Genomic DNA, 19,627 nt, shown 5'->3' on the forward strand with positions numbered 1-19,627 from the left:
TAAAAGACCCTATATAGTATCGAAAAAGAATACAAAAAGGATTCGAATGTATATCAGAAATGCGAATGTTTATATCACATGGCGAGTTGAAGAGACGAGCCATGTTTATTTACATTAGCTTCCTCTCCTCCCCCCACAACAGCAGACACAAAAGTTAGGCAGAAAGGAATCAAACTGAACTTACTCATAAAACTATGTTCTATGAAAACTATGTTCAGTTCAAAAGTAATATACATAAGATGCCATCTACTGGTCTTTAAAAAATGGTTTAGCTTAAAATGCATATACACATCTCCCGTTACATAAGTGCAATCTTCAGTGATGTGTGGGCTGGATGCCCTGGCTGTGAGAGATGTTCATAGGGAATGCACATATGGGACATCTGTCCGGAAAGGTTTAACTATCCTTCTTACATCTATTTGAATTTCAAATCAGCTATTACTTTATATTTCTTATTTGGTGACGTAACCTTCTTTCCTCGTTCATTTAAATATTAAATTATTTAAGAGTTCTTTATTTATATGTCAAACTCACAAACAGAAGTTAAGTAACATGAGCTACATAAGACTATGATGCAAAAATTAATTATTTAAAATGTACAATTAATAGTTATGAATTATATAATTAGAAAGCACAATTGCATAAAGAAAATCGTAAAACACCACTAACATACATTTTGAATCAAATAGAAGTTAATGAAGAGTTTACTGATATTCATTATAACTCTTATATAATTAATTTAACCTGATTAATAAGTTATATATATTAAGACATATTAATATTTTAAGTATTAGCTAAGAAAGGCACATAAAATTTTTCAGGTATATATTTCCTCAGCATTATAATGTATTTAGTACAAAATTATTTTTAAAAGTTCTAGTTTTGCAACTTTTAGCACTGAATGTTATCACAGAATATCCAACAGTAACCTACCACTGACAAAAATCTAAGATACAGTAAATAATAGTTTTATTTCATATGAGAACTACATACCTGTTCACAGAGAAATTCTCAAAACCAAAAATATCAAGAACACCAATTGATGTTCTATAGTAGCTTGCAGAATGTTTTGGCTTGTAAATGGCAGAATTTATCTTATTCACAATCCATACAAACATTCTACCATAGATGCCCTTCACAAATGCATCACGAACATCTACAGACTGTGAAGTACTCATATTGGATACAACAGCATCTCCATGAGCAAAAATAGTTCGAGTTGTTAAAGCATCTATAAGATGCAAGTTATTCACCTTAAATAAAAAAAAAAAAAGTTATTAAAGAATTTAAAATAAACACTGTATAAATGGAGGGGGAATAAAAAGTCATATTTCTAAAAATCTATTGAAATTAAATAGTTCAGATCAATTTGAATTCAGTATTTGCCTAAAGAGTTTCTTTTTGGGGGGGTGAGTTCTTTTCTTTGCTGAAAACTCTTACTGCATAAAGATATCCATTTAAAATGGGTCTCCATTCCCCCCTTTTTCTAGATATTTTATTTCATAATAAAAGGAAGCTATACATTTCAAAAATGCAACATAGTCACACAATTATATAATGATATAGATTTCATACTGAACAAAGGAAAAAATACCATCTAAGACAAGTTGCATGCAATCAGGAGTACTGAATCTCCAATCTGTCAACACTACATGGTTCCACTTTATGTATGCTGGCAGATATAGTGTCATGTTACATAAATAATGACAGGCCTTCATTTACTATAGCATTACGGAGTAGCCAGCAAATACTAAATTATTTAAATTTGAGAATTCATCCAATATGGGTCAATGGAGATGCACATTTTCTCTGCACACAGACAGATCTTTAGGTGATTTGTAGAACTGAGAAATGGTAAACAAACTCCAGATGAAAAATGACCTCAACATCTATCTTATATCCAGTGAACTTATTGCCACAAAAAGAGAATGGCAAGAAATAAAACAAATGCACAGCTTTAAAGCAAAGCGCAGCAACTGCAAATGATTTTGGATTTAACAAAAAACAATTAGTAAAATCTTTGTGGAGGATTACAGCAAGAAAAATCTAATTTTTAACATATTATGCTATATCTTTTAAGATGATAAAAAACTGTTCAATATTATGCATTAAAACTGATGAAACTCATACTAGCAGAGGATAAAACTTGGTCTTTTTGCTAAACTGGTACAAGAAAACATCAATTGTAAATGAAGACCTATCACTAAATGACAAGAACTCTTGCCATTAGTAATCAATGAAAAACATAAAGCTTGTAAATTTCACCACAAATTTATCCCTAAAGGACACACAAAATTTTTATCTGAATATTCTGTCGAAAAGGATTCACCATGTACCACTTAAGAACTTAGCAAAAGGTAGCTGGTTCCTTCCATCCAAGAATACATTTGCTCAATGAGCAGTAGCTGTATACGATGTTTCAGAGAACAAATAAGAACAGTTCCTGTTCCATGATGTAACCATTAACAGGGCACCTTTCTCATGATGAGTTTTACGCTTTAAATGTCTAAAACATCCAGTGTAATCTGATATAAATTAGTGCCCTATTATAAAGACTTTTGCTACGAATTACTAATTCAAATGAACATTCCACAACTGTGAAACATAGAGAAACTAAAGCAAGTAAAATTAATACTTTCGTTTTTGTATTAAACTGGTTTTACTCGGTAAGAGGAAACAGTATTCCTTTACAGAAGTATCATTGCAAGAAAAGGTAAAAGATGTTGTGGAAAGTATGGGACTACTGAACTTCAAAGCATCAAATGGTTGGTTAGACGAATTTAAGCAAACACATAACATTACTTTTAAGCCGATTTGTGGCAAAGAAAAATCAGTAGATGTGCAACATGTAACACACTTGTTAAATACGACAGAAAATGTTCACAATTTTGTTCATTCATAAACTCATTTCTACCTAAATAATATACATAAAAAATTTAACCCCCCCAAAAAAGTTTATTCTATATAATAATAAAAAACATTTTTACATCTGTTGCTACTCAAAGCAAAAATAAAGGGAAAAGGATACTACACTAGTTGACTGCATATGAACAATGCTATACTTAACATACTAGTTAAGTATAGCATACATAACAGGGAAAATAATACTACACAGGTTGAATGCATTAATGAAGAATGCTATACTTAACATATTATATTAAGTATAGCATACATACATAACAGGATTTTTATCAAAACCAATATTTAATTAAACTAAATTTTAACCTAAAAGACCACTTTAAAGTTCAAAAGTCCTTGAATCTAGAAGGCACTTTTATAGCTCAAATACTTCTGTTAGCTCTCTCTTTCAGTATCTCTTGAAAATTTGTAGGGATATTTTCTTGTTTAGTGTCTGTCTTTCCAGGACTTCCTTCAGTATTTCAGTAACTTCAGGTTGTATTTCCAATGGATATAAGTGTTGAATTGGTCTTAGAATCTCTCCATTCGATGTCTTGACTTTAATCAGTCTGACATGACTGTCTTTACAGAGATACAATTTGACTACTCATTTCAAAGGCCAAAATGCTTGCTTCTTATCTTCGTTTTCAATTAAAACAATATCCCCAAATTTTAATTTATAAGATGACTTATATTTGTTTGCTTGAGCATGCAATTTTCTAGATATTCTATTTTAAAATGTTTTCCCAACTCCTCCCGAAGTCTTTGCTGGTACCGTAACCTTACAGCTAAATTTATCTTCTCTATATGGTCAAGATCTGGCACAACAATATCTGGAATTTCTTGCAGGAACATTGCAAGAGTAAATGGTTTTAACTCATCTGAATCTTCGGATACATAAGTTAATAGTCTCAAATTAACTATAGCTTCACATTCACTAAGTAAGCTAAGCATCTCTTCATAAGTTAGTGAAGTTCTTCTTAGCATTTTCTTAATGACTTGGATGAAACGTTCCCAGAAACCACCCCACCAGCAAGCTGAGGGTGGATTAAACTTCCATATAGTTCTATTAGTTGTTTATGTGTACATAGCAATAAAATTGGATACGTAAAATTTTCTAAATTTTTATGTGTTAATTTTGTTTTGATTTGCAAAATTTTTTCATCCTTAAACACACTGATGGACTTTAAATTTTTAATATCTTCAAATGAAAAGGAGTCAAATTGTATGAGCTTTACTATAAAATTTTCTGATTCTTCTAGCTCATGAAACTTTAAGCTCTTCAGGCTCTCTTTCTTCTACTTTCTTTCGCGAATTTTCTACAAACCTGTACATCCACTCGATCATTCTTAAAATTTTTGTATACTCCAAAAATTAGCTAACAGCTCTTGAAGACAAGTCACTGACATTATTGAATACTGTTAGAACTATCGCGTGCCTTTCCATGTCATCACTCTCTTCATCATCATTTGGGGTATAATCAGGCCATTATTTTTCCAACTTCAGCCACTGAGGGCCCTTCCACCAATGTGATTCTATTAGTTTCTTCGCTGAACAACCACTTGACAGCAAGTCAGCAGGATTCTCAGTTGCCAGTTTATTCGATCTCTTGTTGCCAGTTTATTCGATCTGTTAGATTTCTTATCTAACTCCTTTTTTTAGAAACACAGTCCATGTATCATCACGATTTATCCAATACAACAAGTTGAATCTGTCCAATAATATTCTTCATTATCTTGGACACTTAAAGCCTTTTCCACTGTATCAGAAAGACGTAGGCTTACTGTACATGCCATTAACTCTAGCCTAGGAATTGGTATTACTTTCATTGGTTTGATTTTTGATTTAGCAATCACAAGTTGCACTGAAACTTGATTTTCACTTTCCCTCCTCAAGAAACTGACAGTTGAATAAGATAATTTAGATGCATCATAGAATGTATTCAAGCTGATGGCTATACAGTTTTCTAGTGACATATACCTTGGAATTTCTACCAATTTCAAAAGATGAAGATCCTTGAACCACTTCTAAACTTTTCAATTACATAATTTGACAGTTCATCAATCCAACCAAGTTTTCATTTCCAGCTTTTTTGAAGAAGTAATTTTGGGTACAATATTATAGGGCAACAAAACCCAATCGGAACAAAAACTCTTTGTGCAATAGAAAGTACCTTTCTTTGAGTAATGGTTCCATCATTTCAGTTCTTAAATCAACTTCACAAGATAAAGTGTCAGTTCTTCAATTCCACAGCACTCCTAAGACTTGAGATATTTCCAGTTCTGCAGTTGATATGTTAAATTGGTAAACACCCAGCATCTTAATTCAAATTTAGCATTTTGCATTAACTGTGTAGAGACTTCTATAAAATGTTGAGTTCCACTTTCTATGTTCAATGAAGTGACGCACTACACTCATTCCAATGTCCATAATCTGGAATAATCTATAATCCGGACCTCAAAGCTACAAACTTTCTGCGCATGCGCATAATACCGTTACGCATGCACATATGCGTTTACACATGCGCAAAATACATTTACGCATGCGCGTGTAATGTATAAAGGATAGTATAAGCTAAGCTAAAATTATCCAATTATCTATTTCAGTTAATGTTGCAGATTGTGTTGTTCCTTAATCTTCGAATTGGATCCGGCTTATTATTTTTTGCAGACTGTTAGAGCAATCTTATAAAAGTAAGCTTGAACTTTCGATTATGTCAAAAAGAATTTCCGATTCTGGAGCTGCCAAAGGATCTACAAAGCGAAAGCATGCTTTGATGTCCATCAAACAAAAAGTGGAATTGCCGCAAAAATTGGATAAAGGCATATCATTTGTTTCTCTAACCATTCCCAAATCTGTTTATCAATTTCACGCTGCTCCGCAGGGAGGGGGGGGTGTCGTGCCGTGCAATGAACTGGAAGTTGTTCTGTCAGCACTATCCTTATCTTCAGGGCAGATGTTTTTATTTTATTCGGCTTATAATTCCTTACTAAATGTAGTACTTCATCTCGATGTACTCCTTTGATATGATTTAAATCAATTCCTTGTCATTATAAATATCACGAATACACATCAAATAGTTTTCTGGTTGCAATTTTCTAATTTCGAATATGCGTAATGTATGCTTTAAGCATGCGCGCATTGAAAGAAATGTTTAATAAAGTACACAAATAAATATTAAACATTCGTTTTTGTAAATTTTGATACCCTTTAGATCATAATTGCTCTTTATTTCATAAATTACGGTTTCATATCTTTAATTTTATAATTTCTGCATGTCATCTTACCAGATTTAAATTGATGACCTATAATCCGGAAAAACCGATAATCCGGAATCACCAAAGTCCCGAGGAGTCTGGATTAAAGACTTTTGACTGTATCAACATAAAATGATCTCAATAACTTTTCTGCAATTTCTTTACGTTTTATGTATGTGTTCTCTAGACGATCACAAATGACTGCTCGAAGAATAAATGGACTGCAGGTAGCTCCAAAAACTACTCTGTTCTGCCTAAAAACTTGAATTTCTTTACTCTCACTAATCTTCCACCACAAAATCGAAGATAATCCCTATCTTCTTCGACAATGCTTATCTGTAAGAAGGTCTTTTTTATGTCATATATAACACCTATTCTTTTTTCCCTAAACCTTACTCGGTCCTTTTTCAAGACAACCATTAAGTGAAGGAAATCCTTTCTTTCTATTTGATGCTTTGAAATCTGGTCCAAACTTAGTTGTTGAATTTCTTTAAAAATCTCTTTATGTGGCAAGTAGCAACCAGATTTAGATAGTTCTTCAAGTAGTAATTTTTCAGTTATATTGTAATGCATTTTGCAGTAATTGACAAAATAACAGATAATCTTCTTAGTAAAACATAAATTTTATTTTTATTTTACGGAGATAGATAATTTGAAGAAAATTCTTTAGTGGCAAAAATTTCATACAACTACTAGCTGGTAAAACTTCAGAATAACAATTTCTTACATTGCTGAGCAACGGTTCCATCATACAAATATGGCATTGCCACTTCAATAATAAATATTGTTACTTGTTAAATAACAAAATATTACAATATCTTCTTTTAACCACTCATTGAATACATTATTATAAGCATCATGTTTTCATTCCATTTTTAACTTTTTTTTTTCTTTTCTTTCTTTCTTTCTTTCTTTTTTTTTTCTTTTTTTTTTTTTTTTTGTCTTCTTTCAGCTATATTTCTATACTCAGGAAGGTTTTTGTCATGAACCCATGGCAATTTCACTTCATATCTTTCCACAGCCTCTTTTCTTAAATTTGTCATAAAATGATTGTTTATGACCTTATCAATTTCACTTTTGGATTTCAATTCAAAAGGATCTGTAATGCCCATGGCTTCTAATTCCCAGAGGTTTCTGATACCTTGATTGTAAATTAGGAGGGAGGTAACTACAGTAGCAATAGAATTTTCACCTCCAGTGTTGTTGGCGATTTACCCATCAAAACCCATCTGAGCAGTGTTTCCATGACAAAAATGCCTGCACTTTTTCTGTATAAATATTTCCTGCAAAGTCTCAGCCTATCAAAAGATCAATCTGCGGGCTGACACAATCAACATCTGTGATACGAATTCGCTTTCCAGTTAATTCTGATATCATAGGTCCTTTCTGTAGACTAGGTATAGATCCACATATTATTAGACTGATCTAAAACAGGAATCTTGCAGCTATAACCAGTATGCAGACTCTCAACATTTATTCCATAACATTTATGATTAATATCAGAGTTCTTCCTCCAAACCCATGTGTTAATTTTTTATGAGCTTCTGATCTTATTCCTAAGGATTCTACTGCTGATTTTAAAACACAGGAATATTCAGATCCAATATCGATCAAAGATCGAAGATGAAGTTTCTTGCCTTCATGCTGAATGGCAACCACTAAAGCTTAAAGCTTTGCTCAAGAAAGAGCACTAATTTCACAATTTTCTTGATTGCATTCAACAGTAACTTTTGATTTCTGCTTAAATTCTAGACAACAAACAATGTAATAATGCTTTCTGGCACAAAACATGCATAGAACTTTCTTTTACAAGTTTTAGCTGGATGGTTTGTTTTCAAACACATACAGCAACATTTTTTCTCTTTCATAATTTTCAATTTTTCATCATGACTGAAATTTTGTTCTTTGTAGCAATCTTTGCTTTGATGAGATTTTTCACAGAATATACAGTTTATTACATTATTGTAATTTATTTCTTTTGTTCACAAAATCAAGTTGCTTGCAATAGGTATAGTAATATATTCCCTATCCTTATGAATTTTTTTGTAGGGATCACTTTGATTCATGCCTGACTTTGCTAGAGTTAATCTTTCTCCCCCTTCGATCTCAGTCCTTAGAAAATTTAAAAGCTCTGTCAGTCTTACACTATAAGATTTCTCTTCATTTACTGAGTTTCTCAACGAAACTTTTAACACATCTAGACTCCCCAAGCAGAAAAATCCTTGCAGAATATTTGCCTGAGGTCATCCTAATGGATTCTAATGATCTGAGGTGGGATTCAAGTTTATCATATAATTGAGTGATACTAAGTCTTCATTTGGTAGCATTTTTAACAATTAAAGTTAACTGTTCACGAGCATAGAATTCCACTAAGAATTCCTCACTGCCAAATCTTGCTTTGAGTCTTTCACTTGCTTTTGTGTAATTTTTTTGCCATATGTGGAGAGCTACCAATGATCTCTTTTGCTCTTGTACCAGGCGACATGCACTGTATTAAATATTGGAATTTGTCTTCCAACTCCATTTCTTCATGCTTGTGAATTCGTTTAAACTGACTCCAGAAACACAACCATTCTTTAACTTCACTGCCAAATTTCATTAGTTCAAGTCTGTAAAGTTTTACTTTTGATTTTTCATTACTTAATATATTCCTGTTTGACTGTGATTTACTTTCTATAAAAAAAACTGACACAAGCTATGGCTTCATCAAATCTGACTTCATATTTTTTTACAGATACAAAATTCATAAGAACAACTTTTACCATAACATTAGCACTTAAGGCAAGTTATAAAATTCCCTTGTCACGAGTCATTAAATCAGCACTAATGCATTCTAAAGTAGCTAATTTAATCTTAACATCACTTATTTTTATATTTTCATCATCAAACAGAGCCATTAAATTTTAATATGTCTTAGTAAATGACATTCATAATGGAAATCACTTAACAAGATGCTCCATTGTAAACCAACACCAAAAATTAAGTGTTTCTTAGATAAAGTACTGACCTCTTACATTTCAATCACGTACTGAGGGTCACCAAATGTTGGATATGACAGTAAATGTCATATCTAACATTTGGTTCAACATTTGATCATTCATAAACTCATTTCTACCTAAATAATTTCTGTAAAAAATTAAAAGCACAAGTTCATTCTTAAAAAAAAAAAAAAAAAAAAAAAAAAACCACTTTTTTTTACAACTGTTGCCACTAAAAGCAAAAGTAAAGGGAAAATAGTACTACGCTGGTTGAATGTATATGAACAATGATATATTTAACAAGACAGGATAAAAAAGCTAATTGAAATTTGTAATGGATGTGAGGCTAAAAACATATACAATGCAGATGAAACTGGATTATTTTATCGAATTTTGCTGAGTAAAACTATGTTTCAAAGGAGAAAAGTGCTCTAGTGGTAAAATCTCAAAGGAATGTCTCACTGTGTTACTTTGTAGTAACATGGATAGAGTTTGAGCATTCACTTATTGGAAAAGCAAAAAAATCACGGTGCTTAAAACACATCAATCCAAAATCTTCATCGGTCCATTCTCATCCCAATAAAAAATCATGGATGACACAAAGCATAATGTTAGAATAGGTTAATTGCTCTTGATAGAACAATGTCTAACAAAATAGGAAGATTTTACTTTTCCTTGACAATTTGCCTGCCCACCCACCAAATGTAAAACTGAAATGAGTGAAATAAGTGTTTTCCCCACCTAATGAAATATCAGTATTGAAGCCTTTGGACCAAGGTATAATTAGAAGCTTCAAGGTTGATTACAGAAAACTGTTTTTACGACATGTTTTTTGTTAAGCTGCTTGCAGAAACAGTGATCAGCTTGCAAAATGTGTCAATGTATTGTATGCCATTCAGTGGATAACGAAAACTATTAAATCCTAAACACAAAGTTGTGTTCAGCACTATTTTAAGGAAGCAGGCATTGAGAATCCAATTTCGAGTGCCCCTACTGAAAATACCACTGCTGAAAATGAATTAACTTGTCAAAATCAGTGGCAGTGCTAAAATGCAAGAGTATTTAGAAATCGATGAACACTTATATACTGAAGACACCAATGATGAAATAAAATCTTTTATTTCTACTGTAGTTGATGATCTGACAATTACTAAAAATAGTTTGGAAAGCAATGAAGATGACGAAAAAAATGCCATACAAAAAGTGTGACATAAAAGAATTAAAACCATAGTGACTTTAATTTCTACATGGAAAAAGGTGCATACACTTTCAAACAAACCCATGTAACGGATTACTTTCAATAACTTTATTGTTAATTTCACACATTTTTCAATAACTACTTTTTTAATTAAGAATATTTCATTTTCATTATTTTCAAATTCAAATAAATACCTGTGACTATGTTACTTATTTATACATAATTTATTTAAAGCTTGATACAACCTGAATTTCTAATTAAATAACATATTTTTAGTATGTAGTCTCTGAAGAAGGGACACCTCTATTTAAGGGACAAAATATCTGGTCCGGTAAGCGTAATGGCAAACCGCACATTGAGTTGATGAATGTTAAATGAATTTCGCTTACTGCACATGCCCAGAATAGAATTTGGAGCAATTTTAAAACAATATAAACATGGTATATGGTTGATATTGTGTTATCTGGGCGTACACAGTTTGGGGTTTTAAAATTTGTTAGGTTGTGAGTTGCTTCATTACTTAGAGTGTAAATATCGATTGTAAACTATGCAAATTTTCATTTAAGAAGGATTACAAAAGAGGAAACGTTACAAGATGTATTAGCTGAATGCTTATTGATTATACTTCTGAGGAATAAAAGCAATTGAATATTAACCATACATTCCATTCGTATATACGAGGGCTATCCAGAAAGTAGATTACGTTTTGGAATAAAAAAATAAACAAAGTATAGGAAACAAATTTTATTATATACAGATGAAAGCCACACTCAAATACTACTTTTCTACATAGTCACCATACAAATTAAGGCATTTATCGTAGCGATGTACGAGCTTGGAAATTCCTTCGTTGAAAAATTCAGCCGCCTGCGCCTTCAACCACTTCGTTACCTCTTCTTGCAGCTGTGCACAAAACTTGTGGTAACCAAGCTTTTCGCTGATGATTTCGTGCAACAAACTTCGCGAAATTTGTGGAAAACTCAAAGAAAGTTCCGTTATTGTGAAATTTCGATTTTCACGGACTTTAGCATCGACTTTTTCGAGAAGTTCGGCGGTCACTATGCTGGGTCTCCCACTTCGATCTTCGTCGTGAACATTGGTTCGGCCATTTTGAAATCTTATGACCCACTGACGCACTCCACCTTCAGTGATAATGTTGTCCTCATACACTTCACGAAGCTGCCGATAGATTTCTATCGGTTTATAGTTTTTTGCAGTCAGAAACCTTATTACTGAGCGCACCTCGCAGCTCGCGGGATTTTCAATTAACGCAGACATTTCAAACCGTCACAGTATCTGAACGGAGCACAGCACGAACCTCTCACTAGCACGGCTAGATGCAGACTGAGCTGCGCAACGCTCTGACCCCAAGATGGCCGCGCTAGCCCCGCCCCTAGCGGACACAGACGGAAACGTAATCTACTTCCTGGATGGCCCTCGTACTTTCACAATTAAAGAATAAATCCAGTTTAACTTACTGAATTAAAGTCAAATAACTGATATTAAATGTAATATTAATGAACAAAATGAACCAAAATGAAATGAAACAGAAGCACATGCAAAGCACAACAAATTTCCGTAGTATTACAATTGTAAAAACAGTAAAATCAGCATGACTAACAGGCTTGTGCAGTGTTGTTTATGGTTAGCCGCCAGTCTTTCCTCCTACGCCAATGGTACACCATTGAGCATGTGCACTAAGCGAAATTCGTTAAATAATAATAAGAATAAATCCAGAAGAATAAATCCCAGTAGAATAAATCCAGTTTAACTTACTGAATTAAAGTCAAATAACTGATATTAAATGTAATATTAATGAACAAAATAAACCAAAATGAAATGAAACAGAAGCACATGCAAAGCACAACAAATTTCCGTAGTATTATAATTGTAAAAACAGTAAAACCAGCATGACTAACAGGCTTGTGTAGTGTTGTTTATGGTTAGCCGCCAGTCTTTCCTCCTACGCCAATGGTACACCATTGAGCATGTGCACAAAGCGAAATTCGTTAAAATTGATCAACTCAATGTGCGGTTTTGCCATTACACATCCGGTAAGTGTCTCTTGTTGAGAGTTACTAGAGTACATCAGAATATCCGTATCGAACTCAGAATGAAATAACTGGTAAATGATAAACAATATGAATTACCTCAAGTAAACGAGCAGCACTATTTACACTTCCAGCATTAGTTATTTCTGTTGCATCCAGATTATCAATGATAGTGCCTAAAAAATAATATCATCATTATACGGTAATAAAATATATAAATAAACAAAATTTGACTAAAAAAATTTCTGCACATTTAGTTATTTAGAAAACCCTGTGTATTTATTAATAAAAGAAAATACTCATTTAGTAAGCCATAACATTTGGGCATAAACAGAAATAACTATTTCAAACTTTGATTCAGTAATTCGCATACAGTTTTAATTAAAAAGGGCTACATAAATAGAAAAAGAAACAAAAAATTATCAACCTAAAAACAGAACTTGCTTATGAAATATTGGATTACTGGTTTAACATGATGATGCTATGAAGCCAAAATTTTAATTGTACTGATTTGAATTGCATGGGAATGTCAAAAATTGAAATAAAATGAATTATTATTACACACATTTTACTAATAGTTTAGAATGGTTAAAATGAAAAATAGAATTTCTCAGGAAATTAAAATTCTTTCTACAAGTAAAGAGCTAATTTGTGGTCAACCACACAGAGACAAGTAAATCGTGAGTGTGGTCCCTGCAATTCCCGACTCCCAGCCATTACGAGGCGCCGCACGACATGTTTTTGACATCGTCGAGACAACTTCATGCCTAGTGTCAGGAGATTTTAATGTTCTACATAGTCTCTGTCATCAAAGCTTCTCGATTTCAGGAGGGGTGACAAACCAATGATCTGATTTTTCCTCTGATATCATTCCAGATATAACGAATCAGAGGATGTACAATTACGGAGGGGTAGCTAATTGAGTCTGAAGATTTTTGCCATCGGACTAACATCAACAGAATGCTCCTGAACTCTCGGCTAGAGAGACCTACAATGCTCTTGAGCTCTCGACTAGAGAGAACTTCATGCCATCCCGTCTTCAACGGAAAATCAGAAAAAGGCACTTATTTGCGCTAAAGGTTTTCTGCAACAGAGGAGCATCTAATTCTCACTTTCAACGGTTTTTGTGATAGTGTAACAATTGTGTAGTGATTCTGTGTACAGCATCGTATAGTCAGTGATTTGTGTGTGCTTACCATCTGCTTTATAATCAACTGTGTTTCTTCAAAAAATATTTTCTGCAAAAGCTTGCTGTTTCACGGAACTGAATGGATGAAAACAAGAACATGAAGTATGTTTATTTATTTCCTTTCTTCACTTATTCGCGGTCAAACACAGCTGATCGGGTGAAGGCTATTAACCTTTTTCTCCCCTCACAGATGGAGACGAACTTCTCCCCTTTTTCTTTGTCAGGGAAATGACAGAACCGCACGAAATCATAACTGATCAGGTTCATAGGATGGTGAAAATACCTCCCATTTGGAAATGAAATATCTTCTTATGGCTAAGGCAATGCGAGATCCAATTTGATCCAGCTGCAATTACTAACAATAACCCGAAAATTTTTGCGTATTGTGGCAAATTTAAACACATCAACTTTACCACATGTCTCAGATTTAATTTTAACACCTCCTGAAACTGACACATATCTAACTTTAAAAACAGACTAATCGCAGAGTTCCAAGATTCTGAAGAACAGCAAATCCGTAAACTTTTATCGGAATTAAAATTATGTGACAAAAAGGCCTAGTTTCCTTTTGAAACAAATGAAAGAGATAGTATCAAACAAAATACATGATGATTTCCTAAAAAATCTGTGGATACAGACTTCCTTCAAATATGCAAGCAATTTTATCCGCTTTGGGTGCAGATTTAGAACGTCTATCCCAGGTAGCAAATAAGGTGTTGGAAATCACAAATGATGCACAGCTCACTGTTTGTGCACCATTAAATATTGAACAAAAATCAGAGTTAAGCTTGGCGTTAAGCTTAATGTCCAAACAAACAGAAACTCTCACTAAGCAAGTTGAACAATTGTCTTAAAAACAATACAGTAAAAATCAAAAGACTGCGATAACCGCAATTGCTCAAAAAGTAGGCAACGTAATGTGCACATAAATCCTGCCAACACTGGTTATTGTTAATATCACCAGAAGTTTAAAGCTGATGCTCGTAAATATACATTTTTATGCTCGTTTCAGGTGGAAAACTTAATTCTGCTCCTATTCCGAAACAAGTCTTGGATACTAGAATAGCAGCGAACACATCCAACAGATTACACATATATGACAAACATACAAACATGAAATTTCTTCTTGACACAGGTAGTGACATTTATTGCCTTCCTATGCCAAAAGGAAAGCACTTCACTGCTACTACTCTACAGTTATTAGCTTTCGATCTCAGGCGAAATTTTAAATGGGATTTCATAACAGCTGATGTTTCAATTCCCATTATAGGCAACGATTTTCTCACTCATTTTTCATTACTATTTGATTTATAAAAGAAAAAAAAAGAATCATTGACAAAATAAAAACTATCGCTAGTAACAAATAATTAAGGTACACCATTCAACTGAATGTTAAAACTGTTTCAGATTGCTTTCAATATCACCAAATTCTTAGACAATTTCCCGAACTAACCACTCCAAAGCAAGATGGATTCGAACTGAAGTTTATCAGGAAACAAAAAAGAAGTTTGAATTTATGATAGAACAGGTAATTTGTCGACCCTCTAAGAGTAACTGGTATCACCTCTGCACGTAATACATAAAAAGTTGGAGATTACAGAGCACTTAATTCAGTTACAGTTTTTGATTCTTATCCTATTCCACATATACAAGATTTCGCTCAATATCTTCATGGCAGGGCTTATCATACACCCGCCTACGAAAAATGCATCCCTAAAACATCAGTAATTAACTGTGTAGTTACCCTTTTGGTCTTTTCGAGTTTCCTTATTTAAATTTTGGACTCAAAAATGCTGCTCAAATGTTCCAGCGTTTCACGCACGAAGTGTTATAAGGACTAGATTTTTGTTATACATACCTAGATGACATTCTAGTATTCCCAGAAAACAAAACACTAAACAACTCATAAACAACACATTCCCAAAGTTTTACACAAACTAAATGAATATGGACCAAAGTTAAATACTTCAAAATGTGTTTTCAGAGTCCTTGAAATAGAATTCTTAGGCCTTTTAATAACCAAGGATGGCACTAAACCCTTACCTGAACGAAATCGTGAACTTCGAAAAACCAGAAACTGTTAAAGATTTAAGGAAGTTCTTAGGCTTACTAAATTTTTTCCACAGGTACCTGCCACGTGCAGCACATATTCAAGCACTACCCAGCGAATATTTAAAAGGTTAAAAAAAGAATGACAAGTGAAAAATTCCTTGGTCTGTGCAAACAAGCAAAGCTTTTGAAAATGCTAAACACTTAGCAAATGCTTCATTATTAGCACATTCTTCACCAAATGCATCTACAATTCTACAAGTCAATGCCTGACTATGCTATTGGTGGATCTCTAAATCAAATTCCCAAACAAGGACTCGAACCTCTAGCATTTTTTTCTAGAAAGCTCACAACCACTGAGGCAAAGTACAGTGCCTATGATAAAGAGTTATTAGCAATATACTCATCCATTTGTAAATTTAGATACATGCTAAAAGCACACAATACAGTCAAAAGTCTTTAATTCGGACTCATCGGGCCTTCGGCCATTCCGGATTTTCGATTTTTCCGGATTATAGAACGTCAGTTTAACCCTCTCAGCATTAGGGGCGGAAAATTCCGTACAGAAGGTTACCTTCCACATTCATTATACATGAAAATTTCTGCTAGCTTATAATGTATCTGATTTCAGTTTGGATGTACATTGGAAGAAAAGGAATCAAGGTACAAAATGAAAGTCATTTTTTAATTAAAATCAAGAAAATATCACTTATTCATGATATTTTGAGAAACTTTGAAATTTCAGAGCTAAACCCGTAATGCTCAGAGAGTTAAATCTGGTAAGATGGCAAGCATAAATTATAAAATCAAAAATACGAAACCGTAATTTATGAATTAAGAACAATTATGATCTAAAGGGTATCAAAATTTACAAAAAAAAAAAAAAAAAAAAAGGCTTAATATTTATTTGTTTACTTTATTAAACATTTCTTTCAACGTGCGCATGCGTAAAGCATACATTATGCAGAGTTGAAATTAGAAAATTGCAACCACAAAACTATTTGGTGTGTATTAGTGATATTTATAATGAATTTGATTTAAATCATATCAGAGTACATCACTACTAAATACTACATTTAGTAATGAACTATAAGCTGAATAAAATAAAAACATCTGCCCTGAAGATAAGGATAGTGCTGACAGATCAACTTCCAGCTCATTGCGCACCGCGACGTTACCCCCCTCCCCACAGAGCAGCGTGAAATTGATAAATAGATTTCGGAATGGTTAGAGAAACAAAGGATATGCCTTTATCCATTTTTTGCAGCAATTCCACATTTTGTTTAATGGACATCGAAACATGCTTTCACTTTGTAGATCCTTTGGCAGTATCCAGCATCGGAAATTCTATTTGACATAATTGAAAGTTCAAGCTTACTTTTATAAAATTGCTCTAACAGTCTGCAAAAAATAATAAGCTTGATCCAATTCAAAGATTATGGAACAACGGATAAAATAGATAATTAGATAATTTTATCTTAGCTTATACCGTCCGTTATACATTAAACGCGCATGCGTACACGCATAAGCGCATGCATACATGCATATGCGCATGCGTAAAGGTATTATGTGCATGCGTAAAGGTATTATGCGCATGCGTGAACGCACTAGGGCAAATTTTGTAGCTTTGAGGTCCAGATTATAGATCATTCCGGATTATGACCGTCCAGATTAATGACTTTTGAATGTATTACATTATTTACTGACTACAAACCATTAATATTTGCTTTCAAACAAAAACTTGATAAATGCTTCCCACGTCAAACTTGTCAACTAGATTTTATTTCTCAATTTACAACTGATATTCAGTACATTGACCCTATCAGGGTGGGCGTCCCATATATGCATTCCCTAAGAACGTCTCTTACAGCCGGGCGTCCCATCCATGCATCACTAGAGATTGCATTCAGAGGACGGGTGACGCATATACGCATTTTAAGCTGGAACATTTTTCTGAAGGCCACTAGATGGCATTCTATGTCCATTACTTTTGAAATGAACACAGTTTTAGGTTCCTGACCTTGAGTTTGATATATTCTGTCTGACTTTGGTATTTTACTCATCAACTGTTGCGAGGGGTGAGGGAAAGCATAAACAGAGGTGGGCTCTTTAAATCGCCGTGTGCTAATATAAATATTCGCTTGTCTGATTTATATAAAATTCCTTTTTTATTCTATTTTTTTCCTCTACTATATACAGTCTTTTAGGGTTAATATGTGGAGTTCTATTACGTTTTCCATTGCTTTCAGATATATTTCCGTTTCTTCTGTTTTTATTTCGGAAAGCCTCACCTCCAGTCTATTATGGCGGGAAGGCACTATTTATCAGCGGAAGAATACGCTAGTATGGTTAATGAACCATTTACTAACGCAGATGAGAGTGATGATTCTTTTTCTAAAGAGTTAAAAAGTGATACTTTTCCATGCTTCGAGATTTACCACACTCAGTCTTAATTTAGAATTTTGTTACTTCTTACTGTATATAGTCTTTAAATTATTTTACAAGATAAGGAAATTTTTAAGTATATTTTCATGTAAAATAAAGAAAAAAAACATTATTAAGTGCTAATTTTTACTTTAAGAGCTCAAATTACAATCTAAAATTATACCAAAAATTACGATGCTAGAAGTGAAACTTTTTTCCGATTTTTTTTAAAATAAAATTACGCTTAGCAATGCAAAACCTGTGTCCTGTATGGCGACTGCCTTCGATTCCCTTCCGTCACGCACAAGCGTCTTAAACAAAGGTGCGCCGTCGCGAAAATGTTAAAGGAGCTGATAATATTGTGGCCGACACATTATCTCGCATTCACAAAATTAAAATCAATGGTAACATTGATTATGAAGAAATTGCTCAAGCACAATCAAGAGATGATGAGTTTAAAAGAAATATTTAACACTAACAATTGTTTACAAATGAAAAGAATTAAGCTCCCAAATTCAGAGATAGAATTATATTGTGATATACCTACAGGTATAGCCGGACCTTATATTCCTATGGCATTTCGAAAATTGTGTTTTAATTGCGGCATTCGAACAATGTAAAAAATAATTCGCGGTCTGTATGTATCGCCAAATATCAACAAAGATGTCACAAACTGGGCAAGACAGTGCATTTCATGCCAGAAATGTAAAATAAACAAACATACTGCACCCTTTTACAATCATTTCGTGAAACTTTTGCACGATTTCATCATATTCACTTTGATCTTATCCAGCTACGATTACAACCAATCAAGGACATCAATGCTAATCTTATTTATTTAAGACTCTTAACTAAACTTCTAGGTGTACAACGAATACGTACACCTGCTTATCATCCTCAAAGCAATAGCTTAATTGAGGAATTTCACCGTCCTCTAAAAGCTGCATTCATGTGTCACAACACACTAAAATGGACAGAAGTTCTACCAACTGTGCTACTTGGTTTGAGAACAGCCCTCAAAGCTTATATTTGCTGAATGGTACAAGAAGAACTGGGTGGCCCATTTTCTGGCTGCTGTTTTGTTCACCAATGAGGTGCACTTCAGCAGAGAAGGCAGCTACAATGTACATAAAACACCTGTATAGGTAGTGGACAATCTAAGGAGTATTCAAACATGTGCAGTAACAACACTGGTTTTATGAAAATGTGTGGGTGGATGTTCCTGGCAACCCTTGAATATGCCCACATCTCATGCTATTTGTCTTTCCAGATAATCTTATAAGATTTTCCAAGAGGATGTCTAGCCTGGATTGTTAAATGACCAAAGCATCCACCAGCCAATATGTGCCATCTACAAGGTTGTGATTTTAGCATGATGGTGTCCCAGCTTATTTTACTCTTTCTGTATGGCAAACTTGAATTCAACATTTGATGAAAGGTGGACTGGCTATGGTGATCCTATTCTCAAGCTCGCATGTTTGTCAGACCTGTCCTACTCAGATTTCTATCCCTAGAGTTAAATGAAAAGTATGATGTACAAAATACTAGTGGCCAGTGAGAAGAATCTGTCTCATGCATTAGTG

At 33.5% G+C, this 19,627-nt stretch overlaps 1 protein-coding gene across 3 annotated transcripts in view; it reads right to left on the reverse strand.

The window, feature by feature from the left end:
- The window catches only part of ck (unconventional myosin-VIIa ck), a 361,748-nt gene that overhangs the window by 142,015 nt on the left and 200,106 nt on the right, over positions 1-19,627 (reverse strand). For all 3 annotated transcript variants that reach the window (XM_085809040.1, XM_085809041.1, XM_085809042.1), the window contains exons 10-11: positions 12,482-12,558; positions 994-1,253 (exon numbers count right to left, since the gene is read on the reverse strand). In XM_085809040.1, the coding sequence (XP_085665166.1) occupies positions 994-1,253; positions 12,482-12,558 (337 nt within the window). The remainder of the gene's footprint in view (positions 1-993; positions 1,254-12,481; positions 12,559-19,627) is intronic.

The sequence above is a fragment of the Stegodyphus dumicola genome, chromosome X2 (assembly GCF_044657685.1).
Source record: "Stegodyphus dumicola isolate Sdum_Otavi_A_Nest chromosome X2, ASM4465768v1".
Taxonomy (NCBI): domain Eukaryota; kingdom Metazoa; phylum Arthropoda; class Arachnida; order Araneae; family Eresidae; genus Stegodyphus; species Stegodyphus dumicola.